General features: G+C 34.2%; 2 protein-coding genes across 6 annotated transcripts in view; one reads left to right on the top strand and one right to left on the bottom strand.

Moving 5' to 3' along the window:
- LOC116850669 (NACHT and WD repeat domain-containing protein 2) overlaps positions 1-19,799 on the top strand; it is a 42,447-nt gene that overhangs the window by 187 nt on the left and 22,461 nt on the right. The window contains exons 2-23 of the mRNA XM_032829213.1: positions 81-169; positions 3,047-3,163; positions 3,540-3,743; positions 3,894-4,038; positions 4,104-4,329; positions 4,408-4,606; positions 5,061-5,303; positions 5,937-6,134; positions 6,401-6,540; positions 6,748-7,350; positions 7,421-7,526; positions 7,596-7,768; positions 8,861-9,080; positions 9,220-9,432; positions 9,966-10,167; positions 10,246-10,369; positions 13,905-14,258; positions 14,347-14,565; positions 15,138-15,284; positions 18,181-18,386; positions 18,605-18,804; positions 18,957-19,126. Coding sequence (XP_032685104.1) covers positions 81-169; positions 3,047-3,163; positions 3,540-3,743; positions 3,894-4,038; positions 4,104-4,329; positions 4,408-4,606; positions 5,061-5,303; positions 5,937-6,134; positions 6,401-6,540; positions 6,748-7,350; positions 7,421-7,526; positions 7,596-7,768; positions 8,861-9,080; positions 9,220-9,432; positions 9,966-10,167; positions 10,246-10,369; positions 13,905-14,258; positions 14,347-14,565; positions 15,138-15,284; positions 18,181-18,386; positions 18,605-18,804; positions 18,957-19,126 — 4,498 coding nt within the window. The remainder of the gene's footprint in view (positions 1-80; positions 170-3,046; positions 3,164-3,539; positions 3,744-3,893; positions 4,039-4,103; positions 4,330-4,407; positions 4,607-5,060; positions 5,304-5,936; positions 6,135-6,400; positions 6,541-6,747; positions 7,351-7,420; positions 7,527-7,595; positions 7,769-8,860; positions 9,081-9,219; positions 9,433-9,965; positions 10,168-10,245; positions 10,370-13,904; positions 14,259-14,346; positions 14,566-15,137; positions 15,285-18,180; positions 18,387-18,604; positions 18,805-18,956; positions 19,127-19,799) is intronic.
- The window catches only part of LOC116850668 (transformation/transcription domain-associated protein), a 51,689-nt gene that overhangs the window by 17,432 nt on the left and 14,458 nt on the right, over positions 1-19,799 (bottom strand). Inside the window, exons 1-2 of one of the 5 annotated variants that reach the window (XM_032829209.1) lie at positions 5,084-5,230; positions 3,020-3,106 (exon numbers count right to left, since the gene is read on the bottom strand). The exons of 2 other annotated variants lie outside the window; for them this stretch is intronic. The gene's annotated coding sequence lies outside the window, so the exon portion shown is untranslated. Of the gene's footprint in view, positions 1-18; positions 1,212-3,019; positions 3,107-5,083; positions 5,231-19,799 lie in introns of those variants that run through there. 2 more of the 5 variants (XM_032829208.1, XM_032829212.1) reach the window with 2 other exon arrangements.

Below are 19,799 nucleotides of genomic sequence, written 5' to 3'. Positions count from 1 at the left end.
AAAGATAGAAAAACATACGCAGGGATCTATCACAGACTTGGCAATTTACAATGTGGAATATAACAGTAGCTGAATTTCAGACACAACGATGGAGAGGAACACTCTCATGGCTCAATGTTACCCCAAACTTAAGGATTATTGCAGAGAGAAGCATGGATTAGAGTTTCAGGTAAGACTCAATGCGATAAATATAACGATTTGGCGCTGCTCAGCGAACTGATCTTTACTTAGCAAAAAGTGTGTTATATATCTCGATGGAGAAATTGATTCTCACGGTGCCAGGTACCGATAACATGTACATTCAGCCTCTCAACATTAATTCTTGATAAGGATTCTAACTGCGTTCGAGTCAAACACGTTGGACAATTAGTCACACTTGATTGTCCGTTAGTTATTGTCTAACGTAATAAGCAGAAGTTATCTTATCGCTATTAGCGTATTAACTCCGAGTCGAAAATTTGATTCTACTATCAGTCTCATTATTCTATTCAACACCTATTTTGACGCTAAAGAAAGTGAAAAGAGAAATTTCAGTTATCGTGCGAGTCAAAGTAGGAATAAATTATATCGTTAGAATTACTTATTTTGCTAACTTAGCTTCCACTGCGTTGTCAAAAATTCAAAATTTAACATAGAGCCAAAATTTCGACTCGGGAACTCTTTGCCTTCCAATGTCACGTTCGATTGAACATAACATTTCGTTGTAGCTCGTCCTACGTCAAGACTCAAATTTTCTCCCAGTCAATACTTAGTCGAGATTGACCTAATACTAGAGATTTTATAAATATTTGTATTCAAGAAACTAGTTCCTTTATTCGTCTAATTCAACAAGAGATAAAATACATCGACCATCGAAAAGTAACTGAATTTACCAGCGGATTGATTGCAATGAAATGACAAAGATACCTCACGATCAGTCAGCAGTTATGACTGGAGTTAATTAAAACACTATATAATTATATTTTACAACAAGAATTTTGTTAAATCCTTGCGAAAAGTGATTCTGTAGTGATCCCATTTTTTTCCGTCGATTACGAATCTGATCGAAAATGTTCCATAAATTCCTATAATTAAAATCATAAGTTTCTATAATTAAGATTATAAGTTTCTATAATTAAGATTATTTACTTATAAATAATTAAATAATAATAATTTAATAATTTATAATTAAATAATGGGTTATTTTAAAATCACCGACAATGTTTTCATCGACACGATTTTGTCGATATTGTTTATATACCGACACGTTGAAATCACCGAAAAATGTTTGCAGCGACTTTTGTTTCACCGACAAATTTTATCATCGACACTCATTTCATCGACAGTGACGAGTTATTTTTATCTACAATAATTATGTATATATATATATACAGGGTATAGCAAAAGTACCGGAACGGCAAGATAACTCGGCGGGGGAGCATTTTAGAGAAAAATGTTTCAGACAAAAGTTGTAAGGCTTAAAAAAACGCATTCAACGATAGTAGTTATTTGACATAGAATGACGTCGCCAAGGTAAGAACAAGGACAACTTTGCTTTTTTAAATAGAAACATATTTTTTTATTACGGCATTTTATTCAACGTAAAAACGCAAACAACTTTTGCTTGAAAAAATTTTTTATACGACCTCTATTTTCTAAGATATTTACGTAAATATCTACAAGATTATTGGTTTCAATAATTTTTTACTTGAATTCTATCAACTTTAGTGGAAAATATGAAGAGATAAAAATTGTATATTTTGTTCTCATAGAGCTCTGAGAATTTTTTCAGAATTTTATATTAACTTTTTAGTACTTCATTTTCTTACATTTTCTTGAAGTACTAAAAAGTTAACACAAAATCTGAAAAAATTCACAGAGCTCTATGAAAACAAAATAAGCAATTTTTATTTCTTGATATTTTTTGGTAAAGTTGATAGAATTCAAATAATAAAGTAAAAAATTATTGAAACCAATAATTTTGTAGATATTTAAATATTTTAGAAAATAGAGGTCGTATAAAAAATTTTTTCAAGCAAAAGTTGTTTGCGTTTTTACGTTGAATAAAATGCCGTAATAAAAAAATATGTGTTTCTATTTAAAAAAGCAAAGTTGATCTTGTTCTGACCTTGGCGACGCCATTCTATGTCAAATAACTACTATCGTTGAATGCGTTTTTTTAAGCCTTACAACTTTTGTCTGAAACATTTTTCTCTAAAATGCTCCCCCGCCGAGTTATCTTGCCGTTCCGGTACTTTTGCTATACCCTGTATATATATATATACATAATTATTGTAGATAAAAATAACTCGTCACTGTCGGTGAAATGAGTGTCGATGATAAAATTTGTCGATGAAACAAAAGTCGCTGCAAACATTTGTCGGTGATTTCAACGTGTCGATATAAACAATGTTAATGAAATGTGGTTTCGGCGAAATCGTGTCGACGAAAACATTGTCGGTGAAATAATTGTCGATAATTTCAAGATAACCCTTAAATAATATGTAATAGATCACCTGGTAATTATCTAACATCAATAAATAAATAATTAGATAATCATAGAACTCTGACATTTCCAAACAATTCCAATCTGCACAGAAAAAACAGCGCAGCGGACAAAGTATACGCATACGCTGTGGTGCGTGCTTCTAAAAAAATTTGCGTTACAGAAAAGTTATTTCATGTTACTTATTTATCTTTATTTTAGGATTGTAGCTTAAGAATGTATTTTAGTTTAAGCTATTCCTGCGAATTTATATAAAACGTCTCAGCTTTTTATAAACAACTTTAAAAATGACCAAAAACGAGTTTTTTTGACCCGATGTTTAACCTGATTTTTCTCATAAACCTGACGTGCTGGAACATTTTCCATTTCGGATTCGTAATCAATGGAAACAACCTATCAGAATTATTCACATGTCATTTCGCGTGTCATTAACATGAAAAAAAAAGTTAAAAAATGTTGTACAGTGTTATCAATAAAAATTATCAACGCACACCAGAAGATATTAGAAGAAATCAATATAAAAATTCCCCTTACACGAGATGGTTAAATTTCTCCTCGTAGGTAGTCGATATGAGATGGGGTGTGCGCGACGAAGCTACTGATGATCACATGACTACGGAGCTGTGCATGAGAGAAATAGAAAATTGTCAGAGACTGTCCATGGGGCCTAATTTTGTTGTGAGTAAATAACATATACATACACGCGCGCGCGCGCGCACGCAACACACACAACACACACACACACACACACACACACATATTCTCTCTTTTTCTCTCTTTCTTTCGGGGGTTTCTTCACATTATCATTATGTCGTTTCGAGGCTTAGTTGCTGAACTATAAAGATAAATAGTTAGCCTCTCACAGGTCAGATACGGCAGGAAAGGTAATTCACCATTAGACACAGACGTTGGGGAATATTCATACATGTAACAATATTCATACATCTTAGTTCGAAAACTTTCAATGTCAATGTGATTGTGCAAAATAGTAAATAAATTATTTTAACTTAGTGATTTCGTTTGACAGATATAACAAATGTATATGTTCATATAGGTGTTCCTCGGGCAAAAATACGGATACCGTCCGATACCGACTTACGTCCTTAGTTCGGAACTGGAAATGTTGAGAACAGAATTAGATAACCAAGGGATGGACGTTACTGTTTTGGACAAATGGTACAAGAAGGATAGTAATGCTGTGCCGCCTACCAGTATACTACAACCGATCTCGTCCATCCTTAAGAATTTCAACAATAAAGTAATTATCTCTCGACGTACTTATTTACAGATGCATGTTTAATAATTCTATTTTTTCGAATACGCAGCTAGTCGGTTGATGGTTAATTAATTATCCACTTTTCTTATATATGTACACACACTTATGTTTCTCTATTTATATACTTTTAAGAGAATACCCAAGCTGCAACAAGAGGATCAAGCAATATGGTGGGATACCATGTTGAAAATGCAAAAATTATTTAGAAAGGGAGCGCAATCCTTGTTTAATACCGGCAAATTCGACAAGGACACTATGCATAATTACTTTATGTCGGGTGCGTAAGTGAGATTTGCAAGAAATATAATATAAGAAATATAATAACTGCCAATTTTGAAACAGTGACTGAGAGGGAGGTGATCAATGGGGTGCTGAACGTTAAAAACACGAAGAACCACTGTCTAGCTTACGTGCGATACATAAATAACATAAACCTGCAAAACCTGAGGAAGGCTGGTCTGTTTTTGGACATAGCTAATAGAAGTTTGGACAACGAAGCTTCGAAATTATTGGCGGATCTAAGAGATGAGAGACTGCCAAATAAAATTGAAAGTACAAACTTGCAGAGGTATTTCTCCCCGGTAGTTTTATACAAGATAAGTAATTAATCGTTAAACTACTCAACTATATGGAGAATATCGCACAGATACACCGTGGAATGGATCGGAAGAGAGGGCTTGGATCCTGAAACCCACAGCGAGTATCTGCAGCACTTTATAACTCACTTTTACAGAAACATAGTAAAGCTTGTGGATCGTGCCATGAGGAAGGAAGACAGTTCTGCGCAGGGTCAGATAATAACCGAGATTTTGCAACATCTTCATGCTTGCAATAATTCCGTAAAGGTAGAACTGTTATTCTGTTAGGTTTTGTTTCATATGTATGAGATTATTCTAATGTAAGTCCCAGGTACACATACAATCCCACATACACGTAAACGTTTTTTAAACGTATCTATAGTTTCAGAACCGTAAAGCATCAATAAGAAATGTTTTAACAGAAACCTTTCTGAAACCTTATTTATGAAACGTTTATAAAATGTTTCTTTAGCGATTTTTTCGCAAAAATAACGTTTTACCTAACGTTTTTTGAATGACACTTTTACTCATGAAAAACGTCTCAGAAACGTTATGAAACGTTTTGAAAACTGTTATGAAAGGTTTGGTTCTAACGTTTATAAAACATTTCTAAAACGTGTGTGTGCTACCTGGGATATTATTGCAATATTATTAATCCCGATCTCCCGTGGACTATTTTGTATATTTATGTGCATTTTTTATATTTATGTGTATCGTGTAGGTATTTTATGGACGCGAAGATACCTTAGAGAAGATAAAAAACTACATGCTGGACGACGGCGATAAGCCGTTGGTATTGTACGGAGAGGGTGGTTGCGGCAAGACTTCACTATTAGCAAAGAGCGCAGGTTTGACCAGCAGCAGCTGGCTCATGGGCAAGAAACCGATCAGTATAATTCGCTTTCTCGGTACTACCCCCGACAGCAGTGCGCTCACCCCTACATTGATCTCGATCTGTCAACAGGTAAATAAATTCTGCGTTTTATATATTCTGCTTTGTCTCAAAAGAGAAGTAAAAATTCAATTCACATATCGATTTTTTTTAAATAAATATATATTGTAGAAATGTCACAGTCGAAAGTAATTTCTAATAATAACTGAATAGAAAATGTCGCATTCGAGACATTACAAAATAAAATTTAAACTTTTTGTACTTTTTTCAAAATATCATGAATTAATATTATAAACAGTACGAAATTTACATATGCTAATCGATTGTTCATCATTTAACCAAGAAAAACCATTGTTTAATTCTGCTCTAGATATTGGTTATTGTATTTTCAACAAAAACATTTCATTGTTGCTGAAATCTTTTGTTTTGGTAAATTGACGAGTCTACCATATATTAAAAATGAAGATATTTTGTAAAGAGTAGCAAAGGTTCCTCTATATGCAAGATTTGGATTTAAGTCAACGTAAAGAAAACAGGATCTTTGTTCAGCTGGATAAATTTGATTTGCATACGAGCAGATATACGTGTTGGATCAGAGACCCTGTGTATTAATTTCAAAAGAAAAGCGAGGCGGAGTGGAGGGATATGGCCTGTTCTGAATATTTACCAAAGGAAGAAATCGTATCTTTCCGTCTATATTTTCAGATCTCGTACAATTACGGATTATCGTTTGAAGAAATCCCTGACGACCTGGTACCACTCACAGCTTATTTCAAGTACTTGTTGACTCTAGCTAATACCGAGCAGCCCATTCTACTATTCCTAGACAGTGTCGATCAGTTGACAGGTGTGCAGGGTAACAAGTTGTCCTGGCTACCCACGAGACTTCCACCGAACTGCAAGGTAGACGTGAATACGATTAATAATGTAGTGCTGCGTTAATCGGAATTAGCAAGATCATAACGATTAAATTATTTAGTAGAGTTCAATCATTATTGAGACACACTGCCGTGTTTCCTGATACATATAACTAATTAAAATTTTTAGTATCTATCAATCTAAGCTGCTTACAAATAAACAGTCAAGTTCCTTAGACTTAAGTGTATAAAGCTTGTCATCTTGTTTTCTGGAATGCTATTGAGGAATAATGATTGGGTTATATCTTTCAGATGATTTTATCGTGCGCAGCGGAGGAATCTAATCCGGTAATTTCAAAGGACTATCAGTTGCTACGCAGGATGATAGACACTGAAGAAAGCTTTATCGAAGTGACTGCTCTAGGCGAAGACCTAGCTATGGATGTGATAAGGTGAAAGAATATCTGAACGTATATCCTTTTCCAATTCTCTCGCGTCTATCTCCAACTCCTTGAACGAGCTAGTTGATTTGTTTAAAAGATTGCTTAAACAATTATTATTTAATTAAATGATTGTTAATGTTGAAACTGGTTCATTATTTGTAACTCACTTTCTTCTTTGAACGTTTCACATATCGGCTGGATAATACTTGTTTCCAGAATGTGGATGAAAACAGCTAAGAGGGACCTGAACAACTATCAATGGCGCTTGGTGGCGAACGCGATATCGAAGTGTTCCCTGCCAATTTTTGTAAAGCTCGTGTTTGCGGAGATCTGCAGGTGGCGTAGTTACACAAAACCGGCGGACACACACTTGGCCAGCACGGTGATGGACAGCATAATGATGCTGTTCGAGAGGATCGAAAAGCAACATGGCAAGATCCTAGTTTTCCACGCGCTGGCCTACATCACGGCCGCCAAGTCGGGCTTATCGGAGTCCGAGCTTGAGGACTTGATTTCCTTGGACGATAAAGTTCTGGACGACGTCTATCAGTATCATTTACCACCAGTGAGACGTATCCCTCCTCTGCTCTGGACCAGAATAAGAAACGACCTGCCTAATTATCTCAGCGAGAGGGAAGCGGACGGAGTGAGCGTGTTGAACTGGTACCACAGACAATTTAGGGACACCGCCAAAGAGCGATACTTCAAAAACATGAATATGGCGATGTACTTTCACTCGATGATTGCAGACTATTATCTCGGGATTTGGGGTGGCGGCAAACCAAAGCCCTTCAAGTATACTGAGATACAGAGACATCGGTAAATACATAATAACAGCATTGTTACATGTGTGATAAGAAATCTCACATAAAATAATCACAATTTATAGATTCAATTTGACAGACAAGGAAGGTATAGCAGACAGGAAAGTGCCGGAGCAGCCGTTGGCATTTTATTCGAAGGAAGGAACTATCTCAAGATACAATTTGCGAAAGGTGCCATAAAAAATATCCTCATAAACACGATTGCCGAAGACCTGTCAATTCTTTCTTTCACGATTGCAGTTCGGAGAATTACCGTTTCACCTGGTGAGAGCACGACGTTTTAAGGATCTGTTTGAGAATGTTCTGTTTAACTATGAATGGTTGCACGCTAAGTTGAGCTCTTGCCCTCTGCAAGCGGTACTTTCCGACTTCGAGGACGCCTGTAACTTTATCGATAACCAGAGTTTAGTGAGGTGAGTCCACGTAAAAAGAAAATATCTTTCCAGATATTTTATATTCTTATTTTGTTTATATAGACTTTATTTACTTACTTTTACTTGCTTATATAGATATTTTATATCTCATCTTGCTTATATATTTAGATTTAATACGTTTTTTTAATATTCTTCAAATGCCTCATAAATTTTTGGATTGGATTATAAAATATGTAATTATAATATTATATTATTTAATATTAGTATTAGAAATATTATTAGCAAACCAAAACTCTACGAGGTATCCGAAAGACATTAAAAAAATCAATTAAAATAAAGAATTATATTAATAATAATATAATTTAAATAAAAAAGGCAAATAAGAGCCAACACCAAGAATTAGAACAAAAATCGCAAATTAATTGAAGATTAATTGAAGATTATGGTTAATAAGAATTTTTTGTATACATTTCGGTCCTTGGTTTGGACCCTCTTCAGTGTACGCAATTTACAATAAAGATACTAACGAAATTGATTATTTAACATAGTAATTATAAAAAAATTAAAAATGGCAACGGTAAAATAATAATGTACAAATATTAGCAAATAGCCTATTGTATAAATTTCTATTATGAATCCAACTCATTGAAGTCTTGGCTACTCACTGTAGCCTTGAAAAAAATATGAGACCAAATATTTTAGTAATTGCCTTATTTAAATTATAAAATTAACATTCTTAAGCTTACCAAACAGTCAAACAGTTGGAACATACATATCGTAGGCGAGACGCCTTTGTTGTTATGAACAGAAGATCGGTCAATAGAATAGATAACGAAAATCAAATTCAAATATATGTATTCATAAATGAGACTAATAAACATCGATAGAGGTAAAAAGCAAAATATTTGTTTTAATTAATTATATTTGCGATTTTTACCACAATTCCTGGCGTTGGCTCTTACTTACTTTTTTTATTATTCAATTGATTGTATATCTTAAGAGCCTTAACCGTTTTAAAGACATTAAAAAAATTACATAATACGTTAATAAGCAAGATAATGATGTCTTATCTTGCATCTCTATACATAATATAATAATATTATAATCATAATTAAAAGCGTCTTGTTTTAGAGAACTCATGTTAGTAGCCGATGCTTTGAGATTAGGCGGTGCAATTCTGGGGAATCATCCAGACATGCTTGCGCCCCAACTAATCGGTCGACTGCTGCCAGAAATCGGTGCAAATGTTAATGTGAGGATGTTGCTCCGAGCATGCGATCAAGATGGTGTCAAGAATTGCGCGTTGCTTCCCTTATATCATTGTCTACATACACCAGGCGGACCGTTGAAAGTAATCCATCAATCAAATCAATCAAGTTCTCATTTTCCTAAGCAATTCTTCGAATCATGAATCGACTGATGAACAATTCTTCAATTCTCTCATCTGATAATCGTGTATTTCTGAGTGACAATGTTGCTCTCTATTCTAGTATTCGTTAGAAGGTCATCAGTTCGCAGTATTTGGATTTTGCCTAACGTCAGATTACCGTTACGTGGTGTCGATATCGAACAAATTTATCACCTGGGATCTGAGCACCAGTGACATGACGAGGGACGTGAATCCTGGTGTGGAGGGCATAATGCAGCAATTGGTCTTGAGCCCTGATAATAGATACGCTGCGGCCTTTACAACCAATTATCAGGTACGATATTTTTGCAGCACAATCATTGATATTTATATCAACGAAGGAACAAAGAAGATGCGACATGAAGATTAAGCCGAACTTGTGATGAAAAAAAGCCAATAAAAGTCGGCGCAAGATGTAGATTGAGAAATTTACTCAATCTATTGTAATAAATAAATTAACCTGGATAAATGAAAAAAGAAATAAGATTTCACAAGGACTTCTCTAAGAATTGTTCAAACATTTCAGCTGTCAATCCCATCCTCTTCAGTGGAAAAATTTTCGAAAAGGCGAAGCACAAAAATTATTTGATTATGGACTGACTACCAATATAGAATACCGGAACCTGGCAGAATAGCCTATATTTCAAGATTGGCAAAAGACAGACTTTCTGACTCCGTTTTTATTTATAGATTGAGTGAATTTTACAATTTGCATCCTGTGTCGGCTCTTATTGGCTTTTTCCTGTTGATTAGATATCTAATCTAAGAGTCTTGATTATTTATTTATTTTTTCTTAAGTCAAACTTATAGACTTGTAATCTTTCGTAGACAGTTGTATTGAATACTTTGACGAGCGAATTCGTCATTATCGATAATCCTTTACCGAGCGAAGACGCAGTATGCGGCGTGTATCTGATGAATCAGTACGCCTTTATTTGCGGAAAGTTAGGCTGGTGTAGGTTCGATTTGCGAGGGAACCTGCTCGACACTCACACTAACCCCGAAGATTCAAACAAATGGCCCATTCTGCGTAAGAAGTAAACTTGTCATGCCTCGCATACGTATTTTTTACGTCACACGTTCCTCATTCTGATCTTCCTGTGTGTAGATGTTGAATATACGAATTTGGATCACTACAGAATCGTATTCTGGTCAGGAAGTATCGATGATACGCGCATGCTTTTGCACACTTATAGAAAGAAGATATCACTGGATCCATTCCAATTTCACAGGTATGATACAGAAAAAACGAAAGACTCATGTTAACTCTATTGTTAACTGTTTAGAAAGATGACAGATTTCTTTAAAATTTGTTAGAATAACTGGAAGAACTCTCACTCGAATATGACTTACAATAAGTGCACTTAGTTCCTTATATCCATATGATACTTTTTAAATTCGTTCATAGTGTGGTATCTTTTACAGCATAGATATGGACAAAGTCCAATGACCTATAGAAATAAAATTTAAAAATATAGATAAATAAAGAAGAATTCTTAAAATAGAATATTTTTGACCCACTGACAAAACTTCAACTAATCATTGGATACTGTTGTAACCGCGATGCGTTGCGTGCCGGATTACGCTCACCGGTTCGAATTCGTAGGAGGCGGAATAATTTTGAAACAGTGAAATCAAAAATAAACTTGTTCGTATATTTAAAATAAGCTGTTGCTATATATTAAATTATATCTTTGATGTCGACGCCGTTTTTTTTTCGGTCGATTGTATATACGCTTGTTAGGTGTTTTATTTCGGCGATGGCTCGCGAGGTGTTGCGCGCGGTGCGCGGGACGCGGTCGGTGTGTTGTCGCGTCGCTTCATCAGACGTGAATCGTCTGTTGACGTTTCCGCGGCTTGTCTATTTAAATGCCGGTTGACAGTGTCTTTAAATTGCTGCGGTACGATGCAGCGCTGTATATACGGTATCGCAACTGATATGCTTCCGGGAGATCGCCCTTATGGCGAAAATTCGGATGCAATGATGTCTCTAGTAGATCGGATATTCGGTGCGTGCAGACAGAGGCTGTTTCGGCAGTCCGTCTGTGTGCGCGGAGTCTTACAAGGGGAGGACCAGGTGACTTACCCTGGGATTTCGACTTCAATTTTTTTAATTATTCTGGAGATGAAAAAAAAAGATACGTGTCTCGGCGTTTGATAGAATAGGCCTTAGTTTCGGAGTAATAAATTTGTGAAAATTGGCCATATCCGAAGCGCACCGCGGCGCGCCATATAAGCCTTCCCGGTAACTGTACTTCCAACTAGTGCAGTTGGCTTCGTGAGTTAGGTGCTTGCTTCATAATTCGTAAGATCCAAGTTCGCTCATGGAGGTGAGCAATAATTTTTTTTTAATGAGTGTTTTTATTTATTTTTATTTATTTTGATGATATTGATATAGTATGCAAATTTTTTAAATAGAAAATTTAATTTAATATCACATTCTAAACATTAATTTAAATTTAATTTTAAGGGAATTTAATTCAAGTAATAATATTTGAAATAATAAATAAGTAATAATAATAATATATAAGTTATTTGTAATGGATAACATATAAAGGCAACGTATCTAAATTTTCAAATTGTTTAAATTTAAAATTTAATTAGAAATAATATTAATAGTATTTTAAATTTCTAGTTTTTAAAATAATTAATCGTAGAAGAAGAAGAATAAACAAACATCTGAAATGTGAATGTGAATATTTTTATTACAAAATTCAATTATTTAAGTATTGCGGATTTATTACAAAATTAAATTATTTCGATGCGGAACAATTACTTGGATGATAAACATCATAAAAACATTTAAAGTATATAAATTTTCTACAGTTTGCACAATGAATAAATGAAGGAGTATCACATACACATTTATTTTTCCGTAAGTCGGGGGGAAACATATTTCGTAGACGTCTCGAAACACATTTCTTTCAGGAATTACTTGAATTAAAATTCCTTTAAAATTAAATTTAAATTAATGTTTAGAATGTAATATTAAATTAAATTTTCTATTTCAAAAATTTGCATACTATATCAATATCATCAAAATAAATAAAAATAAATAAAAACACTCATTAAAAAAAAATTATTGCTCACCTCCATGAGCGAACTTGGATCTTACGAATTATGAAGCAAGCACCTAACTCACGAAGCCAACTGCACTAGTTGGAAGTACAGTTACCGGGAAGGCTTATATGGCGCGCCGCGGTGCGCTTCGGATATGGCCAATTTTCACAAATTTATTACTCCGAAACTAAGGCCTATTCTATCAAACGCCGGGACACGGATCTTTTTTTTCATCTCCAGAATAATTAAAAAAATTGGGGTCGAAATCCCAGGGTGAATCACCTGGTCTTCCCCTCGTTAATTGGCTTTGTTTGCCTTGTTTGTCGAATGAGTTCTGCTCGTTCGTACGAGATCCCGGAAAATACGGTACGATATGAAGGTAACGGTATGATATTAACGATATGAAGGTCGCATTAAGGCGCCCTTCCGACAGATTGATTCCAGGACCTTCGGTGGTCTTGGGATCTTGCGGATTGCGGTATTTTTAGCTTAGTGTCGACGTCACGCATCCGTGAGCCGACGGTGGAGTGACTACTGTCGCGTATTCGCGAACAGAAGTCTGCGAGGATCGGTATACGAAACAGTATCGACGTCACGTATTCGTGAGCCGATGGCGAAGCGATTCCTGTCGCGGATTCGTGAACAGGAATCCACCAGGAACGGTATTCGGAACAGGGTTGGTGTCACGTTTTCGTGAACCGACAGCGGAGTGACTCCTGTCGCGTATTCGCGACGGAAGTCCATCAGGAACGGTATTCGAGAAGATGTTTCAGTAATCTCTGTATCGGAGATTCGGATCTCTCTAGAAATCGGTATTTCGAGAGCGTATCGGATTCTGTTCTGTTCTCGAATTCGCGGCGCTTTATATTTGCAAATCTCGCTTGATTCGCTATGTACCGCAGCTGATCGGCAGTCTGTTTACTCGTGCGTTTTTGCACGTTTCCTTTTCCGCGTTTTTGTTGCGTAATGTTCTGCGGTTTTCTCCTGTCCGTAACGATCGATGTTCGGATCGTTGCACTGTTTCTGATTTTCTAGAAACAAATAATAATAATTATTTGTTCACCAGATCCGAACAAAACTATGAAACTAGGAATTTATTATTGATCGTTGAAATGTTTTTTAAGCTTTGTACCTTTGATATATCTTTAAAATAAAATCAATTACACATTTGTTTTGAAAGTAATTATGAAGAACATTTCATAATTATCCCATTTTTTATAATTACCTATACTCCTTTACAATACATATTTATTATGTGAACCAAAATATCAAATTACCTACATTTACTACTTATTTTTCGATACATAAATATGTAATTGATTTTATTTTAAAGACATTAAGAATTAAGACACTAAGATTAAAAATACTTCATATAACTTTCAATCATCAGTAATCAATCATAAATTCCGATTTCTATAACTTTCTCGGGACTTGATGAAGAAATAATTGTTATTTTCTGTTGCTAGAAGATCCCAGAAAGTTTTCAATGATTAGTTAAGGCTGTATCAATGGGTAAAAAATAGCGTATTTTTAACATTCTCTTTTGTCTAAATTTGTAGTTAATGTACCATAATTTGAAAAATTAATAGAATATTACAGTCGATTATTAACATAATGAGTATATTAAAAAAAGAAAAAATAACAGATAGAGGAGCGATTACGTCCAAAAGTCCATGTCCAAATTTAAGTCGCGAAAAATGATTTCAGCGCCATGGTTATGACTAAGGATAAAAGTACTTTGTACGCGTGCACGAATAAAGACGACTACAGAATCACGAAGTACACTAGCGACGAAACTTCGTCTTACTGGGAAAAGATTTTCGACATGCCCCGGGCGTACAATGACGACGTGGAGTATCTGTTGCAGTTAAAGTTAGACAGGGAAGAGGAGATGCTGTTGGCGACTACCGGAAACGGCTTCATCGTATGGTTCTTGGAGAGTAAGAGCGATGCGCACGTGTTGATGTTGCCGAATGGCGTGAGGAATATCAGCACGAGAATGATGTGCTCGAATTCCATCATGGTCAGCGGCACGAAGAACTATGCTGTCGCTGGTGTAAGGTGCGCGTTGTATAGATAAATAATCCTGCATACATTAAATTTTTGTATAAATCAGGAAATCAACACGACGATAAATCTTCTCTCGTAGGAAAAATCTGTATGTTTGGTCACTGGAGACTTCGGAGTTGGTGAAGATATTAGACGCACATTTTGCGAGGATCATTCAGCTAGAGGCGTTGACTATCGGCAATTGGAACAGTGTTGTGACATCGAGTATCGACAGAAGTGTTAAGGTGTGGAATATCAACAATATTTTCGAGCAAGTTCACGTTATTGACAGACACGAATTGCAGATAGACATGATAAGGTAATATATTATACAACAAAATATCATTGTGTTACTAAAAAAAAGCGATTACTTAGTTTATTTGCCTTCTTTTGGCTAAAAGAACTAATGGTTATCTTCAGCAAAGAATATTTCTTTGATGATAGACTCAAGATATATTTATCATAAATTTTACAAAATTTACTGAATATAATTGAATATTATGAAACTTTATCAAATATTACTTTACTGAATATTATGAGACTTCAATGAAGAAAAAGTTGGTTCGAATCTATGTAGCAAGAAAGCTGAATTTTTGTTTTAATTTAATATTCTTGATTAAAATACTGAACCCACTAAGATTCAGAATATATTTTAAACAAATTTAATGTTTATAATAACTTTAAAATAAATACATTAAATTTTTTAAATATATGAAACAAGTAATATTTATTTAAAGATAATATATAATTTTCTGCGTGTATATACTATTCTATTGTAAAATGAGTCAAAAGTTGCAGTTTGTAATCCGATGATATTCTTCGAGATAAGAAGATATTCAAAAAAATATCTTGTTAGTCTGAGCAACAACATTATTTTATATTGCAAAACAGCTTAGCCGAGGAAGGCAATTTGGCCGTCACAGTCACCAGAGATTGCGTCGGTGTTTGGGATTTGCAAACAGGTAGACTGATATCGAAGCTAGCCGACAGCCCGTTAGGGGCGATTGTTACGCACGCTTGCATCACACAGGACAGCAGGTTGATAATTTCCTCTACTTGACAAAAAATCATTATATACTTTTAAAATTTCTTGCAGTGGAATCTCACTCATAACGAGTGAAAAGTGGCGATAGTTTCATTCGAAATGACAGTGAAAATACTACCACTCGAAACCGGGCGGGTGAATGTTTTACTCAAACTCTTAGAGTGAATTCTGCCTTCATATGAGTGAATATTCTAATCGATTAGAATAAATATGTTTCTGTAACGGTAAACACTTCATTTCAAAACACTGAACACTTTTTTCTCTATACGTTTTGGAACACAGTCGATGGTCCAATGAGAGAACTCGTTTTTTATAAATTCCTAGAAATTAAGTTCTCTCATTGAATTAATTTTTAACCTGCATGAGAAAAAAGTTTTTAAACCGTTTTGAAACAAATTATATGTTGAGGAGTAATATGTATGCATATGCCTGTAGATGGTGTTAGGGATGCTAGGTCGGTCGCCTTTATGGGTTTTTTACAATTAACCGTTAATCGTTACCATAAACTTATATACTAGACTACGCGGTCTGTGCAGAAGAATGAAGGAAACACGGAAGGACAGATATATGCACGTAGGAAGGTGTTCCTTGTCTAATCGTGTAGTTGATAGGGAGAAGAAAAGAGAAGAAGTGACACACATGTGTGGGAAAAATGACCTCAACAAAAGTTGCTCGGACCTATAAAAACTATCTGCTAGTAACCTTGGATTTTACCTTGGCTCCAATCTTCAAAGTTATTCGGAGGTCAACTTTGTTTTTTTAAATAAAAATATCTATTTTTTATTACGCAATTTTATTCTACGTAAAGAAACTAACAAGTTTTGTTTGAAAAAAATTTTTATACGACCTTTATTTTCTGAGATATTTACGGAAATATTTACAAAATTATTGATTTCAATAATTTCTTACTCAAATTCTATCAACTTTACCGAAAAATAGCAAAAAATAAAAATTGTTTATTTTCTTCTCATAGAACTCTGAGAATTTTTTCAGAATTTTTAAATTAACTTCTTAGTATTGCATTTTCTTGAAATACTAAAAAGTTCATAAAAAAATTTGAAAAAATTCTCAGAGCTCTACGAGAAGAAAATAAACAATTTTTGTCTCTTGCTATTTTTCGGTAAAGCTGATAGAATTCAAGTAAAAAATTATTGAAACTAATAATTTTGTAGATATTTCCGTATTTTTGTAAATATCTTAAAAAATAGAAGTCGTATAAGATATTTTTTTAAACAAAAGTTGTTAGTTTCTTTACGTAAAATAAAATTCTGTAATAAAAAATGTTTCTATTTAAAAATGGATGTTTCTATTTAAAAATGGATGTTTCTATTTAAAAAATAAAGTTGACCTCCGAATAACTTTAAAGGTTGGGGCCAAGGTTAAATTCAAGAACACCAGTAGATAGTTCTTTTAAGCCCGAGTAACTTTTGCTCAGGTTACTTTTTCCGAAAATCCTGTCCTGTGGTCCTGCTGACTTAATTTTAAGCTAACAGAGTAAATATCATTGAAAAACGGCAAATTGCAATAGATTTTATCATTTCTGAATTTGTACTAATTTGTGCCACCGAGAAAAGTATGCAAATATTTCTGTTTACCCCTTAAAACAACCTCACATTTAACCAACCTCAAAAATAAAATTTCTCTTTTTCGATTATTAAGAATTAAATCGATAGAATCAAATTATATTTATTGCGTTTTTTATTACTCATTGGGTACTATTTTGTACCATAAAAAATAATTTTGTACCCCGTACTATTTAAAAAAATATTGTGGTCTTGCTAACTTAATATATAAAGAACAAAATAAAAACTGGTAAAAAACGACAAGAAATGATAGATTTTATCGTTTTTGAATTTGTACTAATTTGTACCATCAAGAAAAAGTGAAAAAATCGTGATCCTGCTATCTTTATATTAGGTGTAGATAAGGGAGGTTGTTTAAAGAGGAAAATATAAAATTTTCGATTTATTTCGAATGGTACAAATTAGTACAAATTCAGTACTAATTGTGTGTACTATGGTTTATTTATTTATTTATTTTTTTTGGTCCTGCTAGCTTGATATCAAGTTAGCAGCGCCATGATTTTTTTTTAAACGGCACGTGGTACAAATTTTTTTTTGTGGTACAAAATAGTACAAAATGAGTACTAAAAAATGCGATAGGTCCCATTCGATTCTGCTCATTTGATCCTGCTAGCTTGAGAGAGGTCTGTCCTCGTCTGAAATAAACGAATTTGCTTTTATTTTGTTCTTTATGAATGTGGCTATCACCCGAACTAGAATCTTTTTCATATCTTTAAAATTACTATTTTTTCCGGACCGCGAAAAGTTAAAATCTTTTAGTAAAAATTATACTACTATTTTTCAAATTATTTAATTCTAATTCGAGCGATAGTTACATTCATAAAGAACAAAATAAAAAGCAAATTCGTTTATCTCAGATGATGAGAACGGCAGCAATCAACACGCCCGATAGAAGACAATTTTACGGTGTGATCTGTTTCGTCCACTTGTATTTTCTCCAATTTTGAATAAAAAGCTTTGATAAAATTTAAGATGTTTCTTCAAAGATAAATAAATATCAGTTCAAAACATTAACTCTGTAGGATTAACCATTTGTTTAAAATTAATTGCCAAAAATCGCCTTAAAAACGGGTCTTCATACTAGAATATATACCTTCTTAAATAAAAATATTTACTTAATAATTCAGAGTGAAGAATTCGCTCTATATGAGTGTAAAACCATTCGAATTCGAATGACTCGGCGGTCACTCTACTTTTCGAGTGAAATTTCATCCCAAGAAATTTAAAGAGTAACATACAAATTGAGTGTAATCGGGAAGTAAAACCGGTACAAAAAGAACACGCCACAGCGAATTTCACACTTCAGATACATCGTGTCAACGGAATCGGGCAATGTTCTCGTGTGGAACAGAATCACGGAGCAAGTGTTGTTCAAGGAAGAGCAGCCGAATGTCAAGCAGTTAACGCTAATCGAGAACTCGTCGAAGTTCATGGCAGTTTCCAGACCGAATAATCCTGCAGGAGTGGAAAATGTGCGAACCATGGCGATTCTCATTATGCGAAGTATTCCTGGTAAGGCAAAAAAGGAGGCAGAAGTCACGATGCTTTCAAAGCGTGAACTGTTTGCAATCCTTGCATGCACCAAATTTCTTGATAAGAACTGATACTTATTTGACATAAGAATTACATATTCTTAATAAATTATACAAGGTATTTCAGAGAAATGTCCAGTCTATTCTCCACCTATTTCTAAAACATCTGTGTGATTGTATCTCATATGTATATTATAGATGGTAAAACGATTTTCTCTCTGGAGTATCCCGTAAGAAGTAACACCGGTACACCTTTCCGGCAAGTAGTCATAACGTCGGACGACGCGTTTCTGGCGGTGCCAGCCGCTGACAAGGGCAATAGAGATTGCGTTATAATTTACAGTGCCAAGACAGGTGCACTGGTTAGCAAAATACCGATAAAGTTGCCGGGATTTAAGGTATTACTGGCTCGATTGCGCAATAGAGAAACAAACCGATTATTCTTTCAAAGTGCCTTGAATAAAATTCCATAATACTTTATAATGAAAATATAAATTCGACATGTAATTTGGACTATGAGAAATTAACTGTAAAAAATTCATGTCGACAGGATATTATATGTATCACTCCTATGTCCAACAAGCCGCAATGGGTGGGAATCATCGGCTCTGACAAGGGTACAATTCTTGATATCAATAAGAAAAAAGTTATACGTACAATCCCAAAATGGAGCGGAAATATTAGCAAGGATGGCAAATACACACTATACGCTCCCAGCAGGTATGAACGCTTCCAAAGATTGTATAGGATCGGCTCCATTTGTGGCCACTGTTCCATTTATGGCCACTTCAAGGAATCTTTCGAATTATTTAGTCTATGATTCATGTTCGCGTTACGTAAGTGGCAATATTTTGTTTTTACAGCATTTCTATTGGTTACGCTGCTCGATAACGAATGTAGAATTTTCTTTTTTTTTAACTAAATATTTATAACCAAACGAACTGCTGCATTTTCTTGTGCAACGTTAACGATACGAGATGAGATAAACGTTAAAATTATTATATAAAAGACATGATTGTGAGTGAATGTTTCTATAATCGGTTTACAGAAAGTCTAAAAATTAATCTCAATATGTGTAACTACGTATTTGATTCCTATTAAGCAAAAAATAATAGGTGTCGAAAACTAGATTATGTATTAATATAATACTCTATTTTTAGCCATAGGGCCAGAACTGGTTGTTGTGTTGTTCCAGTTATGGCTAACAAAAATAACGAAAGTCTTTTATGTAAAATTATAAAATTTGTGGCACTACAAAATCTATGCTCTGGTTTTTACTGGTCCTCACTATTGTGCTTTGAAAAATTATAAAAATATAGTACAGTTATTTGTCTGGAAACAAATATTATATATATATATATATATATATATATATATATATATATATATATAT

The sequence above is a fragment of the Odontomachus brunneus genome, unplaced genomic scaffold, assembly GCF_010583005.1.
Source record: "Odontomachus brunneus isolate Ranch 3 - 2012 unplaced genomic scaffold, Obru_v1 Obru_scaffold_151, whole genome shotgun sequence".
NCBI classification, from domain to species: Eukaryota; Metazoa; Arthropoda; class Insecta; order Hymenoptera; family Formicidae; genus Odontomachus; species Odontomachus brunneus.
Note: the sequence above shows the minus strand (reverse complement) of the source record. Positions and strands in the feature narration are given on the sequence as shown.